The 26,329-nt window shown below is 44.2% G+C and overlaps 3 protein-coding genes across 8 annotated transcripts in view; 2 read left to right on the forward strand and 1 right to left on the reverse strand.

The window, feature by feature from the left end:
* Positions 1 to 2,586: 2,586 nt before the first annotated feature.
* ATP23 (ATP23 metallopeptidase and ATP synthase assembly factor homolog) lies at positions 2,587 to 16,124 on the reverse strand. The gene is made up of 6 exons (XM_073327970.1): positions 15,801 to 16,124; positions 13,202 to 13,247; positions 12,555 to 12,636; positions 8,559 to 8,696; positions 6,434 to 6,517; positions 2,587 to 3,127 (listed from the first exon to the last, which is right to left on the reverse strand). Exons 1-6 carry the CDS (start codon positions 15,970 to 15,972, stop codon positions 2,924 to 2,926), a joined length of 726 nt encoding a protein of 241 aa, XP_073184071.1. The 5' UTR covers positions 15,973 to 16,124; the 3' UTR covers positions 2,587 to 2,923.
* Positions 16,064 to 26,329, forward strand: part of RPAP3 (RNA polymerase II associated protein 3) — a 50,493-nt gene continuing 40,227 nt past the window's right edge. The window contains exons 1-2 of one of the 6 annotated variants that reach the window (XM_073327966.1): positions 16,064 to 16,151; positions 17,008 to 17,575. Coding sequence is in view for 1 of the 6 variants with exons in the window: in XM_073327964.1 (XP_073184065.1) it covers positions 26,135 to 26,140 (6 nt within the window). In the remaining 5 variants the exon portion in view is untranslated. Of the gene's footprint in view, positions 16,152 to 16,194; positions 16,332 to 17,007; positions 17,576 to 25,129; positions 26,141 to 26,329 lie in introns of those variants that run through there. The other 5 variants (XM_073327967.1, XM_073327968.1, XM_073327965.1 and 2 more) reach the window with 5 other exon arrangements.
* Positions 17,677 to 24,262, forward strand: LOC140910007 (zinc finger MYM-type protein 1-like). The gene is made up of 3 exons (XM_073340146.1): positions 17,677 to 18,209; positions 19,542 to 19,941; positions 20,212 to 24,262. The coding sequence occupies exons 1-3, from the start codon at positions 17,677 to 17,679 to the stop codon at positions 20,911 to 20,913; spliced, it is 1,635 nt and encodes a 544-aa protein (XP_073196247.1). The 3' UTR covers positions 20,914 to 24,262.

Below are 26,329 nucleotides of genomic sequence, written 5' to 3' on the forward strand. Positions count from 1 at the left end.
TTGTTGTAAAATTGAACAAGTTTGAAATTGAACAAGTTACTGTTTCTGACTAAGATTGTGAAGCAGTCAGCATATGTCTATTATAGTTAGGTTTGAAAAGGATTAGATTTGTATTGGTAAATGTCAATAAATGTTGATTTCATCATACTTGTACAAACTGACAATATTTCCATTGATGACTGAATTTACAGAAAGGCCAAGAAAGAAGATTCTGCTCGAAATTATTAGAGTTTGATTTAAGACTATTTACTTTGTATGTTTTGACATATGATGTTGACATTTGTTTTAACGTTACAAAGCTTTAATTTTTTAAATCTCAGTGTCACCAAATAAGTGTGACCCACCCACAATTTTCTGCAATTGTGAAAATTTAAATAAAAAACAGGAAAAAAAAATTAACCCAATTTCCCACAGCTGTGAAAATTTAAATTGATAAAAATAAAAAAATGCTTAACAAGCATGTTATCCATCAAAATTATAAAAATAAAATAAAAATTGAATTTAGCCAAGCCTAACTTCAGTTAATGATTTCACACTGGCTTTCAAGGTCTAAGTGTATACAAATGTAAAAGAAGATCACATATGAAAGTAGGAGTTTTAGTCAGGAGTGTTAATAAGATCCTGGGGCTAATATAATTTATGTGGAAGCAGGTTAAGAGCTGACTACTATAGATCTGTTGGGAAGGAGACCTGAGCAGAGGAGGGGAGTAGGGTGCAAGTAATTGACCAAACTGTCTTGTTTTAACTTGGGTGGTGGTTCCTCTGTGGTAACACCTCCCAGTTGATAACCAATTGGCAAAAGTGAGTTCGTATTCTGAGGGACTGAGTCAAACTCTAACCAAAGTCACCTTCCCAAGACAGTAATTGAGTATCATTGTTGTTTTTCATTGTGGTTGTGTTGATTCTGAAAACCTGGATGTACTGTATTAATCAATTTTCTAGCCAGTGTTAGCAAAATCATAGTCCATTACTACTTTTACCTTATATCCTATGCTATTAGTTGATGTTGTTAAGGATAGTTAATAAAACTCTAAAGAAAAACCAACTCAAGGTTTTTTTTTATAGTTAAGCAATTGAAATTCAAATAATGCTAAGAAAAGCAGTACAGGTAACCAGTTTACTTAATATTTGTTTTAGACCTTATCTTTCTGACACCCTTTACATGATGCTGTTTGTGACTTAAGGCTTAGCTATGTCGACAAGGCAGAGCCTGTAGCAGCACAACTATGCCACCAGAACCCCCTAGCGCAGAAGCAGCACACAGTGAGAGGAGGAGTTTTTCTGCTGGTGCAGAAACATCTTGTCCCCCAATGATGTTAGCTCTTCCAACAGAAACAATCTTCTGTTGGCATTGCAGTGTCTACATTGGTGGTTTTGCTGGCATAGCTATGTCTCTAGGGGATATGGGGGTTTTCATACCCCTGACTGACACAGTTATGCCATAAGAAGTTTTAAAAGTGTACGACAACCTTTAGGTTACGATTCAGTAATTTAATATGGGCAGATGTAGGAGTTTATCTGAGAAGAGCCCCACAAGTCACGGCATGGAGCACCCTGCATGGGAGAAGGGCCAAAACTGTATATTTGTAAGTAGCCACCTTAGATGAAAGGGTATCTCATTGTCCCTCTTTAAACATTTAAAAGAAAAAGTCACTATTTTTAAACAACCACTAACAGCATAAAACAGACTGGCTAAGATTTTTAGAAGTGGGAGCCTAAGCTTAAGTTAAATACGTGGTTAAATGTGCAAAAACTGAATGCCTAGAAGTTCCCACTGAAGTCAAGGGGAGCTTCTGTGCTCATTTGAAAATCTAGTCATTTATTTAGGGCTTGGATTGTCAAAGGAGTTTAAGAGTTTGTCTACATGGCACATTATTGCCCACCAGATAGGGTGTAAATTCTAGCATGCACAAGTGAGTTGTGTACTAACTGATGCATGTGGACCCTGCTGCGTGTTGACATAGTCATGTTTCAAGTAGGTCTCTGTCAATGTGCTCTAGGTAACTTTTAGTGCACGCAGCAGGGTCCAGACTGTGTGCAACATGCTGGTACACACTAGAATTTACACGCTTACTGGTTCTACACTAACGTACCATGTAGACAAGCCCGAAAGGGAAGATTCACAAAGGAGACTTAGGCTCCGTGTTGCAGCACCTAACTCGGTGGAATCACACCACCACTACTGTTTTGTATGGAGCCTAATCTGGTAGGCATCGCCTAAGGTGGCCTCTGAGCACTACCACTGCATCAGCGAGTTAGGCAGGGGAATGCCTAATTTGTGAATCCTGCCAGGGCTTAGGTGTTGAGTGTCAAAATTTGGGGATAGACACTGCTGCCTACCAGCAAAAATGTAGGTGCCTAGGAAATGTAGTCACCTACAGGGTTTGGCAGCAGCTCAACAGAGGTTTTGAGGATCTAAATATTGGACTTAGGCACCTGAAGCAGCAGTTAAGCACCTAAATCCCTTTGTGGACCTAGCCTTAAGTGCCCATATGTGGATTTAAGATCCTGACTTTAGGTACCCACTTTGAAAAAGGAATGCTCAGTTTTCAATATCCTATACAGACATATCTACACAACACATAATTTGTAAAAATCTGAACATCTTAAATCACTTTATTCAGGAAAGATAAAAGACATTTTGAAAATAATTCTTAATTGGACTGAGCAGATTTACACATTAATTGAAATGAGTGGATTAAACATCTGATATGTCAAAAGAAACACTGAAAAACAGGTGAGGAAATACATGGTTTACAGCTCTTGTTCATTTACTCAGATTATTTCTAACTCATCAGTGGAACTTGGCTTTTATGTAAGCTTTCCATACAAAATTGTAGTTTACTTGTCAGAATTTCCTCTCTCCACCAGCACCTTCCTAAGTTTTCAGTTTGACAACACTGCTAATGATTAACAGTCACCTTTACAAATTTGCATAATATCGATCCCGGTTCTGAAAGTTTCTGTAAGCATACTTGGCATCTGATCTACTGTGTGGGACTCTTCCGAATGGTTCATGATCATTAAAACAGGAGTCAAAAACTCCATCCACAGCTTTTTCTGCTGTTTCTTTGCTTACTTTTCTAACAGCCAAAATGGAGCGAATGGCTCGGTCTCGTACACAGGTCTGAAAGAAATGGGGGGAAAAAATTGTAGCTACGATTTGAGGTCACAAGTTACAAACCATTTTGTACAGATCTATCTAAATGTTAGTTCCTATTGCATGTGTGTCAACATTAAGGTTACAGTTAATTATGTATCACAGAAAACTGACACCATTCCAAATAGACAGATCTCAAAAACAAACTTGTGATCATTTAAATGTATTTTTCTTTAATCTAAAATTAACTATTTAATTTTCATTATGCACCTAAATCTTCATGTAATAAGAAGAAATGCTATTTTTCTTTGAGTAGCAATAATTCAAATGCAGTTTAAAACTCTGGCTTTATGTAAAAAAAAAAAAAAAAAAAAAAGTGTACAACTTAGACATTCACACAAGAGAAAACCTGCTCCAAGTTGAACAGCCATGTGTCACTTAGCCTTTTTCAACTATCATCAAATAGAAGATCTAGAGGGCTTGACTCCTCTGCCATCACTCTCCCCTCCTGTGGTTACTTTCCCTGATCCCACCTTTCTGTAGCAACTGCTACCTATTGGGCTTTTCCTCTAAAAAGAAGAAAAGGATACACAAGATCCCCAAGCCACTGTCAGTAATTGCTGCTCTAGATCAGCCAGGAATAGATTTATTCAAGTTCAGTCCTGTAATCTGTACTTAAGTAAAAGTCCCACTGAAGTCTTGGGGAGCCTTTCCTGACTAAGGGGCTGCATGTCTGACTCTATACTAAATTTATATTCTGAACTGGCTTTTGAGTCTTTCCATACATAGGAAACAAAAACTAAAGCTTCAGAAAAAATCCAATTCAGAAGACACTTCTGGTCAACCCTAGTCACTCTTATTCTGTTCTTACTGACTACCCATTGTAATTAATTTATTAAGCAGTAGTTCGAGCTGGAAAAACCACAAGCTCCTAATTTAGCTTTTTTTAAAAAATGCATTGATTCTACCAATGCAAAAATCTTATTTTTTGCGGGAATTTTTCTTCTAAAAAAAAAATGTAACCCTTTGGAAAGTGTCTTAAAAGATATGTTAAAAGCTTGATTTTGAAGGTTCTTCTCCTTTCAGTTTTATCCTTCATTTAGAGCCCTTCCATCTTCAATGGCACAGCTCTGGAATCTGTTTTCAGGGCCAGATGCTCCCTACCCAAATTAGAATGATAGAGGAAAACAAATGCTGGTAGAAAATGGACAGAGAAGATGCAAAGGTAGCTGAGGGAAGGGAGCAAATCCCTGGTATGTTCCCAACCTCTGAGCAAGAGAAGCCTCTTGCACAATCACGGGGTGGTCAGGACTCCATGGCTCAGGGCATTCATAGGGACTGGAGTAGAGACCCAGTAGCATTCCACACCAATGGCCAGTGAATGTAAAATGATACCAAATGAGAATGCTATAACTTTGCACAGGTGTGCATGACTAGGCAAAGAGTGGGACAACAGAATCCAGGCTTAATTATAGGGACAACCTGTCTCTGGCAGCTTTCAAGGTAGGATGGAGGGAATCAACAACGTATTTGTCTCCTGAACATTTGGCTGGCTAGAAAGGGAAGGAGCAAGGATAGCAGAAGGGACAGAGAACAGACAGGCTGCTGCTTCGTGAAGCAGCATTCAGCCAGCTCTCCTCTTCCTGCCAGCTGCCATTTAGCTCCTGCACAGAGTAGGAGTCTCACTGGAGCCTACTGCCAGAAGGAGCCGTTTTATCCTTCTGACAAGGCAGGAGAGGCTGCAGCCAGCTCAGCTCCATCCCGGCCCACCTATGCCCCTCCCCTGAAAGGGCCTGGGAGCAATAGAAGCAGGGGGACAAAGAGGAGTCACTACCAAATCAGGTTTCCATCCAGCAGCAGTTTCTTCTCTCCCTCCTCCTTAGGAGACAGATATAAGGGAGGAGAGGAGCCAGGTACAAGGAGAAACTGTGAAGAGGGCAATGGAGTGAGGAGACACTGGGGGCATATCTGTATTAAAAACGTAAGTCAACCTATGTTAGGTTGACTTACAGCCACCGCAGTAACTACTGTGGTGGTTAATGTCCACACAATCCTCCTCCTGTCAGCGGTGTGCATCCTCACAAGGAGCGCTTCCATTTACTTTAGAAGGGCAGTGTGTGTGTGTGTGTGGGGGGGGGGGGGCACAAGAGCCCAGACTTTCAGCTCCGCACGCAGCTCCCCACCAAGAGCCTGGCTGCCCCCCCCCATCAGCTACCGGCTCCCCACCTGGGCTATCAGCTCCCTGCGCTCTTGGCTCCCCACCAGGAGCCCGGTGCGCCCCCCTCCCCACAGCTCTCAGCTCCCCACTCGTCGGTGCAGGAGCCCCAACTCACCCTGGCTTCAGTTCCAGATGGAACCATGAAATTGACAAGAATGACAGCCAACACCTCAGATACAGGGGTGAGCGGAGGGAGATGGGTGGGAGAGCTGGGGAGTGTGGGGCAGTGGTATGGAGGCAATTTAGAAAAACAGAGAGGTAGGGATGACTTGAGGAAGGGGAAGCTAGGAGAGGCAGAAAGGAAATTCAACTTCTTCTTGATGCTATGAAGCAGTCTGGCTGGTAGGTCAACCTCTGACTTGTGTGTTCTATATTGACTTCTGGTATGATGGGATAGCCTAATTTTGGCAATTAATTGGTCTTTGATTATAAGCAGTAAATATTCCCAATGGCCTGTGATGGGATGTTAGATGGAGTGGGATCTGAGTTACTACAGAGAATTCTTTCCTGGGCATCTGGCTGGTGAATCTTGCCCACATGCTCAGGGTTTAGCTGATCGCCATATTTGGGGTTGGGAAGGAAATTTCCTCCAGGGCAGATTGGTAGAAGCCCTGGGGGTTTTTCGCCTTCCTCTACAGCGTGGGACACGGGTCACTTGCTGGAGGATTGTCTGCACCTTGAAGTCTTTAAACCATGATTTGAGGACCTCGATAGCTCAGACATAGGTTAGGGGTTTGTTACAGGAGTGGGTGGGTGAGATTCTGTGACCTGCGTTGTGCAGGAGGTCAGACTAGATGATCATAATGGTCCCTTCTGACCTTAAAGTCTATGAATCTATGAAAAGGACTGAAGGTGAGAGAGCTAGAGGGGAAAATTTAGGTTTTGGGAAGTGGCAGGCGAAAGTCGGATATGGATGGGTAGGTGGGCAATATAAAATTATACAAAATTTACAATGATTTCCCATCATCTACTGTTTTTCCTGTGGTAAGATTGTGGCTAGGAATTTAATGGGAGTTGGTGTATTGCTTGATGGACTACGATAATAAAGTCCAAAGCCATACTGTACTGTTCCTTAACATAAGTAAGCAGTATTTACAAGGCACAGTCTTCTTTACCTGATGGTGCTGTTTTAATCCAAATTTAAATCTGGTCATTTCATTTATGAGTGAGCAGTCTCCACTGAGATTAGCAGCTCGAATCTATCATGAAAACAAAAGACCACAGAAAATAAATGGAAAAGTCAGAGCATTACAGTAAGTCTTAATATAATGAAGTAGTTTCCAGTATTCTTCTGGTGGATTCTCCCTCTTTGTGCTTAACTGGGGAACACTGAACCCTTCTTTGCCTTCTTGGTGTCAGCTATGCCAGGGCATGGTTCATTGACCACCATCTTTTCCCCTGATTTTGCTCTTTCCTGTACTTTTGCTTTTTTCTTTTCATAGTACCTCCCCACTCCTATATAAAGGCTACATATTGTTCTGGAGGGAATATCCATTGGTGACTCCGGAGGGCCACGTCATACATGCTCTTGCAGATGAAATGAGTGATCAGGGAGTAGAGAAGAAAAAAATAGATCTCTGAGCCACTGCTTGAACTTGAAAACCCTGTGAGATGCTCCTGTTGCCATCTGCATTAGGGACTACTGTAAGAGCAAGGCAGGCAGGCAAGTGGCTTTCAAAGAACCACCTGCTGCATTTTCCACAGTAGCAGGAACACAGCTTCATTAAGAGAAGTACAGACAGAGTCATGCACATTTCTCTTCCTCGCACTTTCTCTCCCTCCTCCAGACTAGTCTGGGGCTTCCTTGGTATAGCCTACCTTCTGGGATGGGAAACACTGCTCCAGTAGTTTATTTAAGAAAAAAAAAAAAAATTAAAATCATGTGTAGAAAAAAAATAAATCATTGTTTCATAAGAGGAAGCTAGTATTTGTACTGGTGAATTTAAAAGATTGAAAGGGCAAAAGTTGTTTAGACACAAAAAACGGGCCAAAAAGTACAAGCAAGCAATTCCCAGAAAAGTTTGAGCCCAATCTTGTGTTAAATCTTAAGTTCTAATTTTTTACATTCAGCACAATGGCACCCTATTACTCCTTTAGAGACAAAAAGCAGGTAGGTAGATAATGAAATTTCTGAATTCCAGAGGGGCTTTAATGATATTGTATATGTGGCTACTAGATACTAAACCAAATTCATTTCTAAGAAGAATTACAAAGAAATCACAGCTGACTGCCACTTAAAGTGCATCTTCTCCAGGTAAAACAAATGCAAACATGATATACAATTTCATGTACCTGTATAAAATCTGACTTTTTGGTAGCAAATTCATTATATTACTTCTCTCATTAGGACAGAATACTGAATCTGCAGTTTTACAATGAAACCTGTAAGTTTCTGCTATCAACTCCAGATATCATTCTTTACAGTTCTTGAAAAGTACTCCTAAATGTTTTAAACTAAAATGACACAGACACCATTTAACTCTATATATTTACATTATCTTTATTGGCATAATTTTTTTTGTTACAGTGAGGAAATTTTCTACTTTATCAAAATGAGAAAGATGACATTTACATGGAAATATATTCATATAATTCTGGTTCATATTCCAAAATGAACTATTAGTAACCTGTGTAAGTAGCTTAGTTTCGTTTCATAATCCATCAAGTTCTCCATGCTACACAAGCAGCTATGTGCCACTCAATCTGGTAATAACCACTCTCCAGGAAAGGATTAGAGTGTCATGAACAGAGGTTTATGATTATTAAGGCTACAGTCAATGAAATAATAAGTAAATATTTTTACAGAAAAAGTCACTTCTGTTATTAACTTTACTTTTGAACTCTAATATACTACTATGAAGATTATACAAAATATCAGTATTTGTAGAAAAAGGAACTTTATAAATACTGTACTATCATCTACATGTTTTTATTCTGTAGCTATTGAAACATGATAATGTTCACTTCTTTACATATCAGAAGCAGATAAATATGTATGATGTATTACATTTGTTTGTTAAACTCCAAAACATAGTATTTCAACTTGTACTTTGAACAAATCTGATCTCTAGATTGAACCAACAAAAGGTGGGTGGGGGAGGAGGATGAAGAAGGAGTTATACTGAATTATGTTTGGATAGAACAGAATGTTTGGCTCAGCACCAAAACCTCTAATAGCCACCAGTAACACTCAGACTCAAGTAAGAAGCCTACTTGTGTGTGACAAGCACATTGACTTACCTCTGAACAGGCTAAATGTTTGACATTGCTGAACCAGTCAACATGTGCACGACAGTGATCAAAAGCATGAATCAGTTCATGCGTAACTACTCGGTTCATATGGGATTGTTGATGAATATTGTTCTGGCATAGAACAATCTGTAGAACAAAAATATAGGAAGTCTTTAGCAGAAAGTTAAAGGAATTTTCCTTGCAAGAGTATACTAGCTTTGAACAGTATTACTGGCTTTACTCCCGATCCTGTTGGAATTATTTACGCAATCACTACAATACTAATTTAACCATAATTCCTTTATTAAATTCAAAGGTCAAATAGTATTTATACAATTGTTCTAAACATACCTAAAAGCCTAACTAATAAGCCCTTTACTACATCCCCACAGTAAAAAAAAAAACCAAAAAACAAAAAACAACATTTTACAAGCATTTGATCAAGATACTTACAAATGGGCTAAACCCAGGGGTTCTTAGACCCATAATCATTAAATCATACATGTGTATGACTGGAAGAGACCTCAGTAGATTTAGTCCAGTTCCCTATACTTAAAGCAGGACTAAGTAAAAACTAGATCATTCCTGACAGATATTCATCTAACCTGTTTTTAAAAACCTACAATGATGGATATTGCATAACCTTCCTAGGCAATTTGTTCCAGTGCTTAACTATCCTGACAGTTAGGAACAACCTTTTATGTACTTGAAAACTGTTATAACCAACGCCCCCAGACTGCTCTTCTCCAGACTAAACAAACACAGTTTTTTCATTCTTCATTCATAGGTCATATTTTCTAGACCTTTAATCATTTTTGTTGTGCTCCTCTGGACATTCTCCAATTTGTCCACATCTTTCCTGAAATGTGACATCAGAACTGGACACAACACTCCAGTTGAGGCCTTATCAGCACAGAATAGAGTGGAAGAATTACTTCTCATGTCTGCTTAAAATACTCTTGCTGACAAATCCCAGAATGATGTTTTCTTCTTTTGCAACAGTGTTACACTTTTGACTCATATTTAATCCACTTTTCTGCAGTACTCCTTCCTAGACAGTCATTTCCCATTTCTTATGTGTCGAACTGACTGTTCCTTCTTAAGTGGAATACCATAAACTTTATAAGTGTACTCTCTACGTCATTATCTAAATCATTTATGAAGATATTGAACAGAGGCAGACCCAGGAACAATCCCCGTGGGACTGCACTCGATATGCCCTTCCAGCTTGACTGTGAAACACTGCTAACTACTGTCTTGGAACTGTTTTCCAACCAGTTATGCACCCACCTTATAATAGCTCCACCTAGGTCGGGGTGGGCAAACTACGGCCCGCGGGCCACATCCAACCTGCCAGCCAATTTCATCTTGCCCTCAAGCTCCTGCTGGCGAGCGGGGTCTGGGGCTTGCCCCACACCCACGCACCAGACGGAGATGGGTTCCGTTCTGCACATGCGTGTCGCAGCGTTCTGCGCAAGTGTGTCCCGGAAGCAGCAGCATGTCCCTCCTCCAGCTCCTACATTTGGGGCAGCCAGGGAGCTCTGCGCGCTTCCCCTGCGCCAAGCACCGCCCCTGTAGTTCCCATTGGCCGGGAACTGCAGCCAATGGGAGCTGCAGGGACGGCACCTGAGGACAGGGCAGTGTGCAGAGTCACCCTGACGTTCCTCTGCGTAGGAGCTGGAGAGAGGACATGCCGCTGCTTCCAGGAGATGCTTGAGATAAGCACCTCCCAGAGCCTGCACCCTTGAGCCCCTCCCACACCCCAAGCCCATGCTCTGATCCCCCTCCTGCCCTCAGAAGCCCTCGATCCCAGCCCAGAGCCCCCTCCTGCATCCCAAACCCCTTATCCTCTGCTCCACCCCAGATCCTACACCCCCAGCCAGAGCCCTCACCCCCTCTGCCCCAGCCTGGAGCCCCCTCCCGCACCCTGAACTCCTTATTTATGGCCCCATCCCAGAGCCCTAACCCCTCTCCCCCATGTCCCAACCCCAGTCCTGATCCCCCTCCTGCCCTCCGAACCCCTCAGTCCCAGCCTGGAGCACCCTCCTGCACTTCAAATCCCTCAACCCCACCCCAGAGCCCGCACCTCCAGCCAGAGCCACCATCCCTGTTTCCCCCCACCCAACCCCCTACCCCAGCCAGGAGCTGCCCCGTCCTGTACCCTGAACTCCTCATTTCTGGCCCCAGCTCAGAGTCCACACCCCCAGCCAGAGTCCTCACCCCTTTCTGCACCCCAACTCCAATTTTGTGAGCATTCATGGCCCGCCATACAATTTCCATACCCAAATGTGGCCCTCGGGCCACAAAGTTTGCCCGCCCGATCTAGGTTGTATTTCCCTAGTTTGTTTATGAGGTCACACGGGACAGTATCAAAAGCATTATAAAGTCAGGGTATACCGCATCTACCGCTTCCCCACTACTCACCCTGTCAAAGAAAGCTATTAGGTTGGTTTGACACAATTTGTTCTTGACAAACCCATGTTGATTGTTACTCATCATCTTATTATCGTTTAGGTATTTGCAAATTGATTACTTGATTTGCTCCATTATCTTTCCGAGTACTGAACTTAAGCTGACTAGTCTGTAATTCCCCATGTTGTCCTTATTTTCCTTTGTATAGATTGGCACTACAATAGAATCTCAGAGTTACAAACTGACCAGTCACCCACACACCTCACTGGGAACTGGAAGTACACAATCAGGCAGCAGCAGAGACCAAAAAACCAAAAAACAAACATAGAAATCAAATATAGTACAGTACTGTAAACGTAAACTACTAAAGAAAAAAAGGAAAGTTTAAAAAAAGATTTAGCAAGTAAAGAAACGTTGTGCTTGTTTCATTTAAATTAAGATGGTTAAAAGCGGCATTTTTCTTCTGCATAGTAAAGTTTCTAAGCTGTATTAAGTAATGTTCAGTTGTAAACTTTTGAAAGAACAACCATAACATTTTGTTCAGAGTTACGAACAACCTCTATTCCCAAGGTGTTCGTAACTCTGAGGTTCTACTGTGTATTTGCCCCCTTCCAGTCCTCTATAATCTCTTCCATTTTTTTTCTAATGGCTCAGATATCGCCTCTGTCAGCTCCTTGAATATTGGATGTATTCCATCATATTGGTTGGCTCCACCATGGTCAGGCAAGTATTAGCATTGAACCCTTTAAGAATTTACATTTTATACCCTTTAACAATCAAGAGATGTCATTGCCAATTACTGACATCAGCTAAAAAACAACTTGAGATTGTGCACCCTTATTTCCAGTCTTAATCCAGATAAGATTTACAATCTCTTCCCCTCCTTCTTGCTGACCAAATGGGTTTTCCTTTGCATCTGGGTTTACATAGGCCCTAATTTTTAGGTAACACTGGTACGTGGGGTTGTTAGGGCCGTGCTGGCTCATTTTAAGACAGATTCTCTTTCTTATTTAAAACTAATCTGCAGTCACCCCATTGATCAGAGGCCTTCTTTTCAGAAGCTCTCTTTTATTTTATTATTCTTTGAATCAGACATCCTCCCTTAGTTAATTTCTTCTGGCCTGTAACTCATTATTTTCAAGGCCTTCCTTCTACTTGCTAGTATGGGCCTTTCTTTACAACACATATATTTCCTTAAACAAATTTAAGATAACCCTAATTCTTTCATTTTATAGTTATCCTACAATCCCTCAAAGATCCCAGGCAGGTCATCTGCATCACTGAGAACTTTGAGGATCCCACTATTTTTCTCCATTAACCATGGCTTCAACCTGCTGTGTACTAAGATTAGTGGTGTTATCTCCAAATAATAACGCGTACATAGTGCTTTTCATTAACACAGCTCAAAGCACTTTACAAAGAAGCGTCAGTAGCTAAGGATAAGCATGGATCTACCAAATTTTAAAGTTAACTTTCTTTTATGTATTTAAATCAAACTTCCAACATTTAAAAATCTGATTTTGATTATAAATACATGTTCTTGTAATCTTTTTCACTTTGTAGGGTATTAAAATAGTCAACATCAATGCCCACCTGTGATGTTGCAGCATCAAAACCTCCACTGACACACCCATCACAGTCTTCACAGGCAAAGTGCCGATCTTTATGAACAGTGCTGAAAGGTCAAGAAGTATGATGTTAGAGGGAAATTTTAAATAAGATTGCTAAGGAAAATCCATTCACTATAGATTCATAGACTTTAAGGTCAGAAGGGACCATTATGATCATCTAGTCTGACCTCCTGCACAACGCAGGTCACAGAATCTCACCCACCCACTCCTGTAACAAACCCCTAACCTATGTCTGAGCTATCGAGGTCCTCAAATCATGGTTTAAAGACTTCAAGGTGCAGACAATCCTCCAGCAAGTGACCCGTGTCCCACGCTGTAGAGGAAGGCGAAAAACCCCCAGGGCTTCTACCAATCTGCCCTGGAGGAAATTTCCTTCCCAACCCCAAATATGGCGATCAGCTAAACCCTGAGCATGTGGGCAAGATTCACCAGCCAGATGCCCAGGAAAGAATTCTCTGTAGTAACTCAGATCCCACTCCATCTAACATCCCATCACAGGCCATTGGGAATATTTACTGCTTATAATCAAAGACCAATTAATTGCCAAAATTAGGCTATCCCATCATACCAGAAGTCAATATAGAACACACAAGTCAGAGGTTGACCTACCAGCCAGACTGCTTCATAGCATCAAGAAGAAGTTGAGCATAAGGACCTAGAAAAACAATGCTGCAATCAATTTCTCTACACAAAATTTTGTACAGCAAGTACAGTTCAGTTATTTATTACATAAAAGATAATTACGAAGTGAGATTTATGCAATTATCATTATATGGTGATGAATTGACACTGCATCTTAAAGTAAGAGCAGCATGACTTTCTTTGGAAAAGCACTGGATGAGAAGTCAATTTACAATTGTCCTAGTTCAGATTAATTAAAAATGACATTCAAAGCCACACAATGCTCAATTCACTGCAGGGCACACAGACATAGTTTAAATAGCAAATGCTTGTGTAGAGGCCACTTCTGAATTCTGTACAGAACTTAGCGTAATGTAGTGTCAGGCCAGACCTCCACCTAAAACTTTGGTCAACCTAGCTGTGGCCTCTCAGAGAGGTGGATTTACTACGACAATAAGAAAAGTCCCTTTCTGATACTGTTAATGTAGTGTACACCCAGCCTCAGTGTATAATAATGGAGACTAAGTGTAGAATTAGTATATGCCCTCAATCTACAGAAAAGGGCCTTCTGGGTAAAAAGAACATATAGCAGCCACTTCTGGAAGGTTATTTTCTTAATTAATTAACCAGAATTAGTGCAGATATGGAAGATGAACAAGGAAAGTTACATAGCAAGACAAAAGCCCAAGAACAATGAAGGGGCTTTTTAGAGGTGGTCACTTTAACAGAAACATCCAGTTACTCACAATTAAACCAATTCCTACAGTATCTTCACAGATGCCAAAAGCTCCAAATATCCACCCCCCCCGCACTGCCCACTGCACTGCCAAAATCAATACAGTAAAAGCTCTTTTATCCAGCACTTCGTCAACCAGCAAGCTCTGTAAACCGGCATCTCTGATCTGCACGGAAAGTCCGATTTATAGTGCGGTTGGTGTGGGGCCAGCAGGGGGCTGGAGTGTGGGAGGGGCTGTGGGGCACACTCTGGGAGGGAGTTTGGGGCAAGGAGTTGGGGTGCAGGGTTCCAGATGGGGGGCTCCCCTCCGGCAGCTCCCTGTCCCTGCTATTGCTGGCGGAGGCACGGCCAGGCAGTTCTCCAGGCACGCTGTCTCCATCCCCCGACCCCAAGTACTGACTCTGTGGCTCCCAGCCCATGGCCAGGAACTGCGGCCAATGGGAGCTGCAGGAGGTGGTGCCTTCAGACAGAGACAGCCTGGCACATGCCTGCTTGCAGAGCTGCCTGGCCACACCTCCGCCAGGAGCAGCAGGGATGGGGAGCCACCTGAGGTGAGCACCCCCCCGCCCCGCCCCCTGATGTGGTACTCCGAGGCCTGGCCACACCTCTGGTAAGAGCTGGAGGAGGGATATGCCACTGCTTCTAGGAGCTAGTTGAGAGAAGCATTGCCCGGAGCCTGTACCTTTGAGCCCCTCCTGCGTCCCAAGCTCCTGCCCTGATCCTCCTCCCGCCCTCCAAACTCCTCGATCCCAGCCCGGAGCCCCCTCTGCACCCCAAACCCCTCATCCCCAGCCGGAGCCCTTAACTCCCCTGCCCCAGCCCAGAGTCCCCTCCCACACTCTGAACTCCTCATTTATGGCCCCACCCCACAGCTTGCACCCCCAGCCAGAGCCCTAACCCCCTCCACCCCCCCGTGTCCCAGTCCCCACCCGATCCCCCTCCTGCCCTCCAAACCCCTCGGTCTCAGCCTGGAGCCAACCCTCCTACACCTCAAATCCCTCATCCCCAGTCCCACCCCAGAGCCCGCATCTCCAGCCAGAGCCCTCACCCTGTCCGTCCGTCCCCCCACATCCCAACTCCCTGCCCCAGCCTGGAGACTCCCGTCCTGTACCCTGAACTCCTCATTTCTGGCTCCACCCCAGAGTCCGCACCCCCAGCCAGAGCCCTCACCCCCTCCTGCACCCAACCCAATTTTGTGAGCATTTATGGCTTGCCATACAATTTCCATACCCAGATGTGGCCCTCGGGCCAAAAAGTTTGCCCATCCCTGTCTTAGCACTTCATCGTTTACCTTTGTAAGTGTGCAGATGCCTGTCACTGTGATATTTAATGTATATTTTAAGAACAAATACTCATTCAAAATATGTATAAGTACATGCTAATAGCTTTAGCAAGGACATCCGTGTTTCAGGTACTGCACTTGCTATGTTGTGTTAGCGCAGGAAATGAAGCCGCAAAACGCATGATGTTTAAATGCCCTCATCCCATTAAGAAGTAATTGACACTTAGGGACACCAGGCAGGGTCCTCTGGAAGCTGAAGACTTTGCTTCCATCCCACACCACGGTCAAGTTTCAGCAAATTCGGACAAGTCAGCAAATAAGAACAGCCTTACGGATCCGTAACTGCCACTGGCCCCAGTTCGCTCCCCGCGGCCCCCTGGCACATTAGGTCAGCGAGCAGCTCTAGTATCAGTAACTGCTACTGGCAGCACCGGGCAGCCGCTTCTCACACGACACCCGGCCCCTGGGCGAGAAGCTCCGCGCCCCCGGCCTGGCAGGCCCCTCAACCCCCGCGCTCAGAGCCGACCCCGCCGCGCCCCCAGGGCTCGGGAGCCCCCCTCGGTGCCTACTTGTGTCCAGGGCGATCTTCAGCATCACCCGGCACTTGTGGTTGAAGGTGAAGAGGCTGGTGGCCAGGAAGCTGCGCGGCGGCTTGGCCTCGCTGCGCCGCTCCGGGAAGAGCCGGTAACCGAAATCCTCCCCCTCGGCCACCTCCGGCGGCGGCGGCTCGCTGCGATCCATGGGCCCGGCTCCCCGGGCGCTCACAGGCGGGTTGGAGACATGCCCCCGGCAGCGGCGGTTCCCGGGCAAAGGTCAACTCCGGCCCTGCCCCGCCAATCACCGGGGCGGCTGCGCCCCACGTGCTGCGAGCCGAGGGGCGGCGCTGGCAGCCATGACACCAGCGGGAACGGTCGCTCGGGGTGAGTGGGCGCGGGGCGGCGCTGCGCGGGGCGGGGCGGGGCGGGCGGCGCTGCGCGGGGCGGGGCGGGCGGCAGCTGGGCCAAGGCCCCGTCAGGCGGAGCGCGGGTGACTCTGTTTCCAGCCCCAGCCGCGGTGCACTCTGGGAAGCGGCGGCAGGAGGAGGCGGGAACCGGCTCAAGGTGGGGTCTGGAGAGCGCGGGGCGGCGGTTTCTACCTGTCCGGGGGCGGGGCGGCTGGGTCCCTGGTCTCCTGGCCGGGGGAGAGGGGGCACCTGTCGCGGGATGAGCCCGAGCAGTCACGTTTGCTTCCGCACCGCCAGAGAGCGGCTGCAACGGCTGGGGGCATGTGAGGCGCCAGGGACCCTGGCCTGACCCGCCTCTGCCTGTCCCTTTCCCCGTCCTCCTCAGGGCAGCGCCTGCGCCCCCTGGGGGCACCAATGGGCTGTGAACAGCGCTGCTGGCCCAGTCCGTAGATGGGGAACTGAGGCCGGGAGAGAGTAAGGCCTGGGGTCAACAAAGGCACTTACGTGCATGGCTGGTGCAACCACTAGGCAAACTAGGCAGCTGCCTAGGGGGCCAAGATTTGGGGGTGCCAAAAAGTGGTCCCCAAAAGTAGGACCATATATCAATCAAAAGGCTGGCAGCAGATTGCAGACGGTAGGGAGGACGTAAAAGAACCACGCTCCCAATGAATTGCTCTCTTGCCTTTTAGAAAGCCAGTGGTTAGTGAAGTCCTTTGATTAGATTGCAGACTGTAGGCAGGTGATAAAAACCATGTTCCCAATGAATTGATCTCCGACTGCTGCCATTTAGAAATCCAGTGAAGTCCTTTGATTGTGAATCGATAATTCTACAGATTGCTGTGTTGGTAGATACATTATCCTGCCTGCCCCACGCCCCTGCTGCCGGAGCAAGAGCCCAGCATTCAACTCCTCAGCCAGGACACAGGACGGACTTGTGAAGGCAAAGCAGGCGACACGCTCCCATTGCCCTGTTGCAAGTGCACTTGGCCCGCTGCTGCATGTCAGGGACTGGAGAGGAGAGCGCCCATTTCACCTTATGGCTCTTTGAATCCTACGCCGCCACCCAGCCAAACCCAGATTGCACCCTATCCTCCCTCCCCAGCCAAACCCGATTCTCCAGGTGACCAAACCCAGTCTACTCCCCTTGCACTCTCCAGCCAAACCCGAACCCCCACTGACCGAACCCAGTCTGCTTCCCTTCCCCGCCTAACCTGATACCCCACTGACTCAACCTGGTCTGCTTCCCTTTCGCTCCCTAGCCAAACCCAATCCCCCGCTGACCCAAACCCATTCTGCTTCCCTTCTCCTCCTGGCCAAACTCGAACCATCACTGACTGAACCCAGTGTGCTTCTCTTCCCCACCTAACCCGTTGATGAAATTCAAAGAGTGACTCATAGTTGGTAAGTGACATGTTCTCTATCCTTTACTTTTAACAGTGAACAAGCAAAAGAACTGATAGGAATAAAATTTCAATTTTTTCAGTTTCAGTTGAAACAGCCTCATGGCAGATAGAGAAAAATTGTCTGGGGCACAGTTTTGTAAGCAGAAGGCTGATAAGCAAAAAGAAGAAAGAAAGCAAGAAGGTTCGTTTCTGAGGTATCAACGTCCACTGGCCAGAGATGAAGGTAGTCCAATGCCAAAGGATCAAGCAGAGATGGAGGTCGGGATGACAGTTTCACAAGTTAAAGAAGAGTTTGAAGAACATAATCTGAATATTGCAGACGAATCATATGAAACACATGAGGATCAAAACTTGGAAGAACGTGAAAGCGAAAATGTCACTTGTTTGAATTTGAGCTTTAGAGATCCTGCTACTTGGGCCAAATGCGATGATCAAGTCAGACAAATTTTGGTGGAACATGAGCTGGAACAAGTTCAGCAGTTCGATTTCCCAAAGATAGTAAGCAAAGAAAATTCTCGACAATTCATTTCAAACGTAGGCTTGTTAATGGAGAAGAAATGCACCATCAGTGGCTGCAGTATTCCACATCAAATGATTCTGCTTTTGCTTCTGCTGCAAGTTGTTTGCCAGTTGTACTATTGGCACATCATCTCTTTCTGGAAAAGGCTCAAGGGATTGGAAAAACATGTCTGCAATTCTTTCAGAGCACAAGAAAAGCAGTCAATATTTGATAAATGTTTAAACATGGAAGGAACTTGAACTGTGATTGAAATATGAGAGAACAATTGATGAAGAACATTTGTGCTTCTTTAAGCAAGAAGAAAAGTATTGGCAGCAAATACTAAAACATCTGATTGCTTTGGTCAGAGTTCTTGGTATACAAAACCTGGCCTTTCAGGGAACACAAAACAACCTGCACACTTGTGGTAATGGGAACGTCCTCAAATTTGTGGAATATCTAGCTTTGTTTGACCCGCTTCATAGAATCATAGAATATCAAGGTTGGAAGGGACCTCAGGAGGTCATGTAGTCCAACCCCCTGCTCAAAGCAGGACCAATCCCCAATTAAATCATCCCAGCCAGGGCTTTGTCAAGCTTGACCTTAAAAACTTCTAAGGAAGGAGATTCTACCACCTCCCTGGGTAACGTATTCCAGTGTTTCACCACCCTCCTAGTGAAAAAGTTTTTCCTAATATCCAACCTAAACCTCCCCCACTGCAACTTGAGACCATTACTCCTTGTCCTGTCTTCTTCTACCACTGAGAATAGTCTAGAGCCATCCTCTCTGGAACCACCTCTCAGGTAGTTGAAAGCAGCTATCAAATCCCCCCTCATTCTTCTCTTCTGCAGACTAAACAATCCCAGTTCCCTCAGCCTCTCCTCATAAGTCATGTGTTCCAGACCCCTAATCATTTTTGTTGCCCTTCGCTGGACTCTCTCCAATTTTTCCACATCCTTCTTGTAGTATGGGGCCCAAAACTGGACACAGTACTCCAGATGAGGCCTCACCAATGCCGAATAGAGGGAGACGATCACGTCCCTCGATCTGCTCGCTATGCCCCTACTTGTACATCCCAAAATGCCATTGGCCTTGGCAACAAGGGCACACTGTTGACTCATATCCAACTTCTCGTCCACTGTCTCCCCTAGGTCCTTTTCCGCAGAACTGCTGCCTAGCCATTCGTTCCCTAGTCTGTAGCGGTGCATTGGATTCTTCCGTCCTAAGTGCAAGACCCTGCACTTATCCTTATTGAACCTCATCAGATTTCTTTTGGCCCAATCCTCCAATTTGTCTAGGTCCCTCTGTATCCTATCCCTGCCCTTCAGCTTATCTACCACTCCTCCTAGTTTAGTATCATCCGCAAATTTGCTGAGAGTGCAATCCACACTATCCTCCAGATCATTTATGAAGATATTGAACAAAACCGGCCCCAGGACTGACCCCTGGATGAGCGTCTTCGCAGGATTAAGGACAAGGAGATGCATGTACATTACCTAGGGAAAGGCATACAGAATGAACTTATTCAGCTTCTATCCAATGCCATCAAACAAAAAATCCTAGCATCTGCTCGTGCTGCAAAATACTTTTCAGTCATTCTAGATTGTACACCAGATGCAGGCCATGTTGAACAAATGACCATGAACGTTCGGTTTGTGGATAGGCCTACTTCAGAGACAGAGAATGAGACTGAATCAGTATGCATAAAGGAACACTTCTTGGGATTGGTGTCGCTTACGGAGACAACTGGAGCTGGTATGACAGAAACTATTCTTCATCAGTTAGAAGAGATGTCACTGCCTATAGAAAACTTGCGTGGTCAAGGCTACGACAATGGGAGCAATATGAAAGGGAAAGAAAATGGTGTCCAACAAATAATTTTGGATATTAATCCACTAGCCTTTTTCATTCCTTGCAGTGCACATTAATTGAATGTGGTTGTTAGTGATGCTGCAAAGTGTTGTTTGGAGGCAACCGCCTTCTTTGATTTAGTATAGCATGTTTATGTGTATTCCTCCGCTTCTACACATCACTGGGAAGTTCTAACACACCACGTATCTAATCTCACAGTTAAACCATTGAGTGAAACAAGATGGGAAAGTCGAATTGATGCCTTGAAACCTCTTCGCTATCAGCTTGGTGACATCTATGATGCTCTGCTAGAGATCTATGATAACACTACTCTAACTGGATCATCTGGCAATATGTCACAAGTTGATGCAAAGGATCTTGCAAAAGCCATTTCTAGTTTCAAGTTTCTTGTTTCTCTTGTTGTGTGGTATGACATATTGTTTGAGATCAACATGATTCGCAAACAACTTCAGGCGAAAGAATTTAACGTAAGTGATGCCATTAATCAACTTGGAGAAATCAAGAAGTTTCTTGTAGGCCACAGAATTGACATAGACTTTGAGAAAACATTGGTAGATGCAGGTGAACTTGCGGAGGAGTTGGATGTACTGGCACTTTTTGAACCAGATACAATCTGTATTAGAAAAAAGAGGAAGCAGTTCACATATGAAGCAGATGACAAACCTATTTATAATCCAAAAGAAAAATTCAAAGTGAACTTTTACTTTGCAGTCATCGACACAACAATACATTCGGTTGAAGAAAGATTAACATTGATGCAGCAAATTAGTTCAGTATTTGGCTTCCTATATGATGTTTACAGTTTGCAAAATACAAGACCAAAGCAAATTATGGAACATTGCTTGAATCTGGAGCAAGCTTTGCAACATGGTGAATCCAAAGATATTGATGCCTTTGACTTGTGCAATGAATTGCAAGCTATTACAAGACGAGTCCAAAAAGTGCATCACCACAACATGTATTGAACTTCCTTTGGAAAAATAAGCTGACAGATAGTGTCCCCAACACAGTTACTGCTCTTCGCATCCTCTTGACTCTCCCAGTTTCTGTGGCCAGTGGTGAGCGAAGCTTCTCGAAGCTCAAGTTGATAAAAACATACGTGAGAACATCAGTGTTGCAACAAAGACTTGTTGGGCTATCTACCTTGTCAATAGAACATGACATTGCTTGTAGCATTGACTTGGAGGAACTTGTTTCTAAATTTGCTAAACTGAAGGCGTGGAAAAATAAATTCTAAATTATAACGTGTTAGTCTGTGACAGTATATTGTGTTTAATGTATGTGATTTATTTTAAGATCCATGCTATTTTGTGCAAAGTGAAAACAATAATAATGTCAACACTGTCAGGTTATTCATTTATTTTGATTAAATATGTAGACTAAATAGTGAAATTAATAAATTTTCAAGCCGAGCGTGTATTAATTCTAATGAACAATGCCACATTATGCAGTATTCATTTTTGAAAGATTTTAATAAGCGATGCTCTGGGGAAAGGAGGGGCATGGGGCGCAAGGTGGAAGTTTCGCCTAGGGCGCAAAATATCCTTGCACCGGCCCTGCTTAGGCGTTGCAACGCCGAGCATCCTGGGAACAACCCTGGGATCCACTGAGCCTGAGTCAGCTACTGAGATGCCGCTACTATGCATGGGAGAGTTAGGCACCTTAAACTGTGATCTACACCAGTGCTTGTCAACCAGGGGTACATGTACCTCCCAGGGTATGCAGAGGTCTTCCATGGGGTTACATCAACTCATCTAGAAATTTGACTATTTTTTCAAGAGGCTACATAAAAAGCACTAGTGATGTAACTACAAAGTAAATGACTTGTTTATACTGCTCTGTATACTATGCACTGAAATATAAGTATTATATTTATATTCCAGTTGATTTATTTTATAATTATATGATAAAAATGAGAAAGTATGCAATTTTTCAGTAGTAGCGTGCTGTGACAATTTTGTATTTTTCTGTCTGATTTTGTAAGCAAGTAGTTTTTAAGTGAGTTGAAACTTGGGGTATACAAGACAAATCAGACTCCTGAAGGGGGTACGGTTGTTTAGAAAAAGTTGAAAGCCACTGAGCTACAAAGCCAGCATGCTAGGAAAGTGAAGCTTGCATAAAATAGCCAGGGGTGTGTGTGTCCTAAGCTCAGTTGTTCTCAAAGGGGTAGGTGCCTCAGTTTGGGCAGTGAGGAGGCACCTGTCTCTGTTAGCGATCTATAGTCAGGAACCCATCTCTTGGAGTAATCAGAGGAGTGCTCTTAGTCTTCTCTGTTGATGCTGCTCCACTTCGAATCAATGCTTAAATAGTCATTGGGCCACAGAGAAAATGAACTGACTCTGTAAACTGGTTGTTAGGGCACCCCAGGAGACCTCAGGTCCAGCCTCCCTGCTCCAAATGATTAAGTATTTATCCAAAGCTGAGCAACTACCACAGGGCAGATTGAGGGTGCTTTATGTGACCCGGGGTGCCTATGGTAGTCCTCACTGAAAATGCCAAAGTTGGGGCAGGCTGCGAAAAGGAGAGCAGATGCTCTCAGAACTGGTGGTTAACACTGACATTAGACTCCCCAATCAAAGTGTTCTGATTCCCCACACTGGTTATCAAGAAGCTGAAAAAAGAAATCACACAGCTCCCTTTATTGCATTCCAATAAGATGAGGAGTTATTTTAAAAAACTGCTCACTATACAAAATGTTCTTCTGAATCGCAAAGGGCCATTACCAGACCAATTTTAGTTTGGATCTTACCCACAATACCATGTTGCCAGGCAATCTTTTAGTATCTAAAACTAAAGGTTTATTAGAAAAGGAAAAGAACAAGAAGAGAGTTGCTAAATGGTCCAAGTAGTCAGATACATACTTAAGAATTCATAGTCCATATATCAGGTTCTTAGCAATATTGGTAAGTTTGCTGGCTTGAAAGACCCTGTGGAACTATGGATGTAAAATATTAAACTGTTAAACGGTATACCAATACGTATTAGTCTTACCGTTCATCCACCTCCTTCCGATCAGCTGGTAGAAGTCCTTACTGAGGGCAGGGCCTGTGTGCAGATCTCCAACAGGTTCTTCTGCAGTAGAGATGCCATTTTGGGACACTGCAAGAGGTGAATTATGGCACCAGGAAGGAGCGGGCATCACAAGAGATCACTGGGAGCCCAGCCCCTTCTTAAAGGGGCCGAGTCGATATTAACGATATTAAAAAAAAGTCCCTCCAGCCCCACAGACCTGAGGAGAAATACTTGCACAGACCCAGGGGTGACGACCCTGGCGGAAGGATACTACTCGCTAGGCCAGGAAATGCCTGGCAGCGCAGGGAGGCAGGATGAGCAAACTACCAGTCCGGGGGCTTCGCAGGGAATGGCCAGCCAGGCAGGGGGAGCACATTTAGGGTGGGGGCGCAGGGGCTGCAGGCCCCGTTGGGAGATAAAGTAGTCCCTGGCCTCCTGCCTGTGCCACTGGAAGGGGTTTGGCTGCGGAGGGGATGGCGCGCTGGTTGGTGCTGCAGTTTCAGCTGATTATTGAAGGGAAAGGAAGCCGCTGCTGGGGTGGTATGGAGCATCTGTGGAGGCCACGTCAGCACAAACTAAGTACCTGGGGCTCCTCTCCCTTTTCCTGGGTACTGAGGGTGCAAGCGGGTGCTGGGCCCTCTCTACTGCCCTAAGCTCTCCTGGCTATGCCTGTTGTGTCACCCCTGGTATGAGCTCAGCTGTCCTTCCCCATCTGTCTAGGACAAGGGAGAGGGGAGACGTGCCATTGTAAGCATTGTGAGGTCCCAATTGGTTAACCGGTTAAATGATACAATTTTTATTATTTAAACGGGTACTTTTTAAAACGATATTTACATTCCTGCCTGGAACACATCCAAAGCTTGGCTGGGTCATTCAGTCCTTTGTTCAGAACTTCAGTTTGCATAGAACTTACTCCAGAGGCAAGAAGCAGGATTGAAGATAAAATGGAGACAATACAGCTGCCTTTTATATCCTTTAGTATGTGGCTTGCATACAGCATCACACCTCACATCAAAATATCCCATTGCTCAGTGATTAGAGCCCTTTCGTGAGATTTCAAATCCTTCCTGCCAATCAGGCAGAGGGGGGAATTGAACCTGAATCGTCCACATCCCAGGTGACCACTGCGCTAAATATTGGAAGACAACTCCTCCTTTGAGCAGATTTTGAATGGGACCTGATCTGATAGGTACCCACAGTCCACCTACCAGATTGGGCTCTGCACACAAGATAGGCAAATGAATACCTATCTTCTCCCAGTTTGTGCATCACTCTGGCGTTAGGCATCCAGATGCCTGGAGTGAGGCAGCAGTGTAAGTGCCCAGAGGCAGGAATTAAAATGCAGAGGTAACCTGTAAACTTATGCACCAAGTAAGTTTAGGTGCCTGTGGGGTTTGGTGGGAGTTTTGTGAATCATGGTGCAGTTTAAAACTGGGTTTTAGGTGCCTAAAGCTGAATTTTAAGTGCCTGAATTTAGGTTTAGGCACTCAAGTGCCTTTGTGGATCGGGGTGTAAGTGAATTGCCCAAGATTGCACAGGAAGTCTGTGGCAGAGCTGTGAATTGAATCTAGGTGTCCTGACTAGATAACGGAGGGAGAGGAGTTATTTTAATTAAGGGCCAATGTGGACACAAGAACAAATGGATATAAACTCGCCATCAACAAGTTTAGGCTTGAAATTAGGCAAAGGTTTCTAACCATCAGAGGATTGAAGTTCTGGAACAGCCTTCCAAGGGGAGCAGTGGGGGAAAAAAACCTAACTGATTTCAAGACTGAGCTTGATAAGTTTATGGAGGGGCTGGTATGAGAGGACTGCCTACAATGGTGTGTGGCCAATGGGCAACTGCTAATAGCAAAAATCCCCAATGGCTGGAGATGGGACACTAGATGAGGTGGGCTCTGAGTTACTACAGATAATTCTTTCCAGGTATCTGCCTGATGGGTCTTGCCCATATGCTCAGAGTCTAACTGATTGCCATATTTGAGGTTGGGAATTTTCCCCTGGCTCATCTGCAGCATGGGGTACAGGTCAGTTGCAGGTTTGAACTAGTGTAAATGGTGAACTCTCTGTAACTTCAAGTCTTTAAACCATGATTTGAGAATTTCAGTAACTCAGCCAGAGTAACTCAGTAGATGGGTGAGGTTCTGTGTCCTGCAACGTGCAGGAGGTCAGACTGAAGATCAGGATGGTCCCTTCTGACGTTAAAGTCTATGATACTCCCAATCCAGTGATTGGTCTACCATAGACCATCCTTTCCTCCCCACTTTCCTTATGTATGTAACTGTATATGTTAATTTTAACAGCATGTCTTTTTATCACATGCTTGTGGAATCCTATGCCAAAATATCATAATTTGTTCAGAAAGGATCCTTACCTTGTTCACCTGGTTAAAGGCTTCTCTAATTAATATCTCTTATTGTCCTCCACAGGTTGAGAGGTATGAATAGAGAGACTTTAGTATGCAATGGAATTCCAAGGTCTTTGCTTAGGTCCCTATCCTCCAAACTCTTAAACATGCCGTTTACAGGGTTCTAAATTATCAGGATCAGTGCTGGAAAGGGACCTGAGCATTGGTGTGCTCAACTCAATGAAGACCTCTGCTCATTTGCAAAAAAACAAACAAGATGTTCGGAAGCATAAGGAACAGGCTATAGAATAGCAAGAATATGAGAAACAGAAGAGAGCCAAATTCAATACTAATATTTTTTTCAAATAACACATAATTAGATTATAGAACTCATTGTAACAGGATGTCAGTGAGGCCAAGAAATTAGCAGGATTCAAAGACATTTATATAGATAGTAAGAATAGCCAGAGTTATAATAGTTAATGGTTACCAAAAAAATAAGTAGGGATATAAAACTTCATTTGTAAAGGTTTGAAACAATCTCTCTAATTTTTACAGATTAGGATGAGACCTTCATGGAAGACATATTATCCCACATCTGTCTATTACTGGGTTTCTTGCAGTTCCTCTGAAGCATCTGTTGCCAGCCACTTTGGAGGCAGGATACGAGACCACTGGTCTGATCCAATGCTGCAATTCCTACGTTCTAAATTCATTGCAACAATTTAGTAAAATGACCATGGCATCATTCAGGATAGTTCAAGGAGAGCATCTGTTCAGTGTGCAGCAGTAGTCAAAAACAAGCAAAAAGTTACACTGTATAAAGAATGTGGGTTAGTGATCATGAAAATATTATCTTTATTTTAGGTAAGGCTATCTAATGTTAAATTCTGGTCATCCTGTCTCAAAACAGATATACAAGAAATAGGAGTCTAGGACTCTGAAAACTTTAAGGTGTGGCAAGAGTAAAGAGATTAGTAGTATCTAATTGAGAAAGTATAAAAATAACAGGGGACATAATG

This window comes from Lepidochelys kempii, chromosome 1, assembly GCF_965140265.1.
Source record: "Lepidochelys kempii isolate rLepKem1 chromosome 1, rLepKem1.hap2, whole genome shotgun sequence".
In the NCBI taxonomy this organism is placed as follows: Eukaryota; Metazoa; Chordata; order Testudines; family Cheloniidae; genus Lepidochelys; species Lepidochelys kempii.

Coding starts and splice junctions, on each gene's coding strand:
- ATP23 (XM_073327970.1), bottom strand. CDS start 15,972: ATGGATCGCAGCGAGCCGCCGCCGCCGGAGGTGGCCGAGGGGGAGGAT. Junction 13,248..15,800: donor GAAGATCGCCCTGGACACAA/GTAGGCACCGAG, acceptor TTGTTTTTCTAG/GTCCTTATGCTCAACTTCTT. Junction 12,637..13,201: donor GCTATGAAGCAGTCTGGCTG/GTAGGTCAACCT, acceptor TTGACCTTTCAG/CACTGTTCATAAAGATCGGC.
- LOC140910007 (XM_073340146.1), top strand. CDS start 17,677: ATGGCAGATAGAGAAAAATTGTCTGGGGCACAGTTTTGTAAGCAGAAG. Junction 18,210..19,541: donor CTGCAAGTTGTTTGCCAGTT/GTACTATTGGCA, acceptor GCGTCTTCGCAG/GATTAAGGACAAGGAGATGC. Junction 19,942..20,211: donor TGAAAGGGAAAGAAAATGGT/GTCCAACAAATA, acceptor CTTCGCTATCAG/CTTGGTGACATCTATGATGC.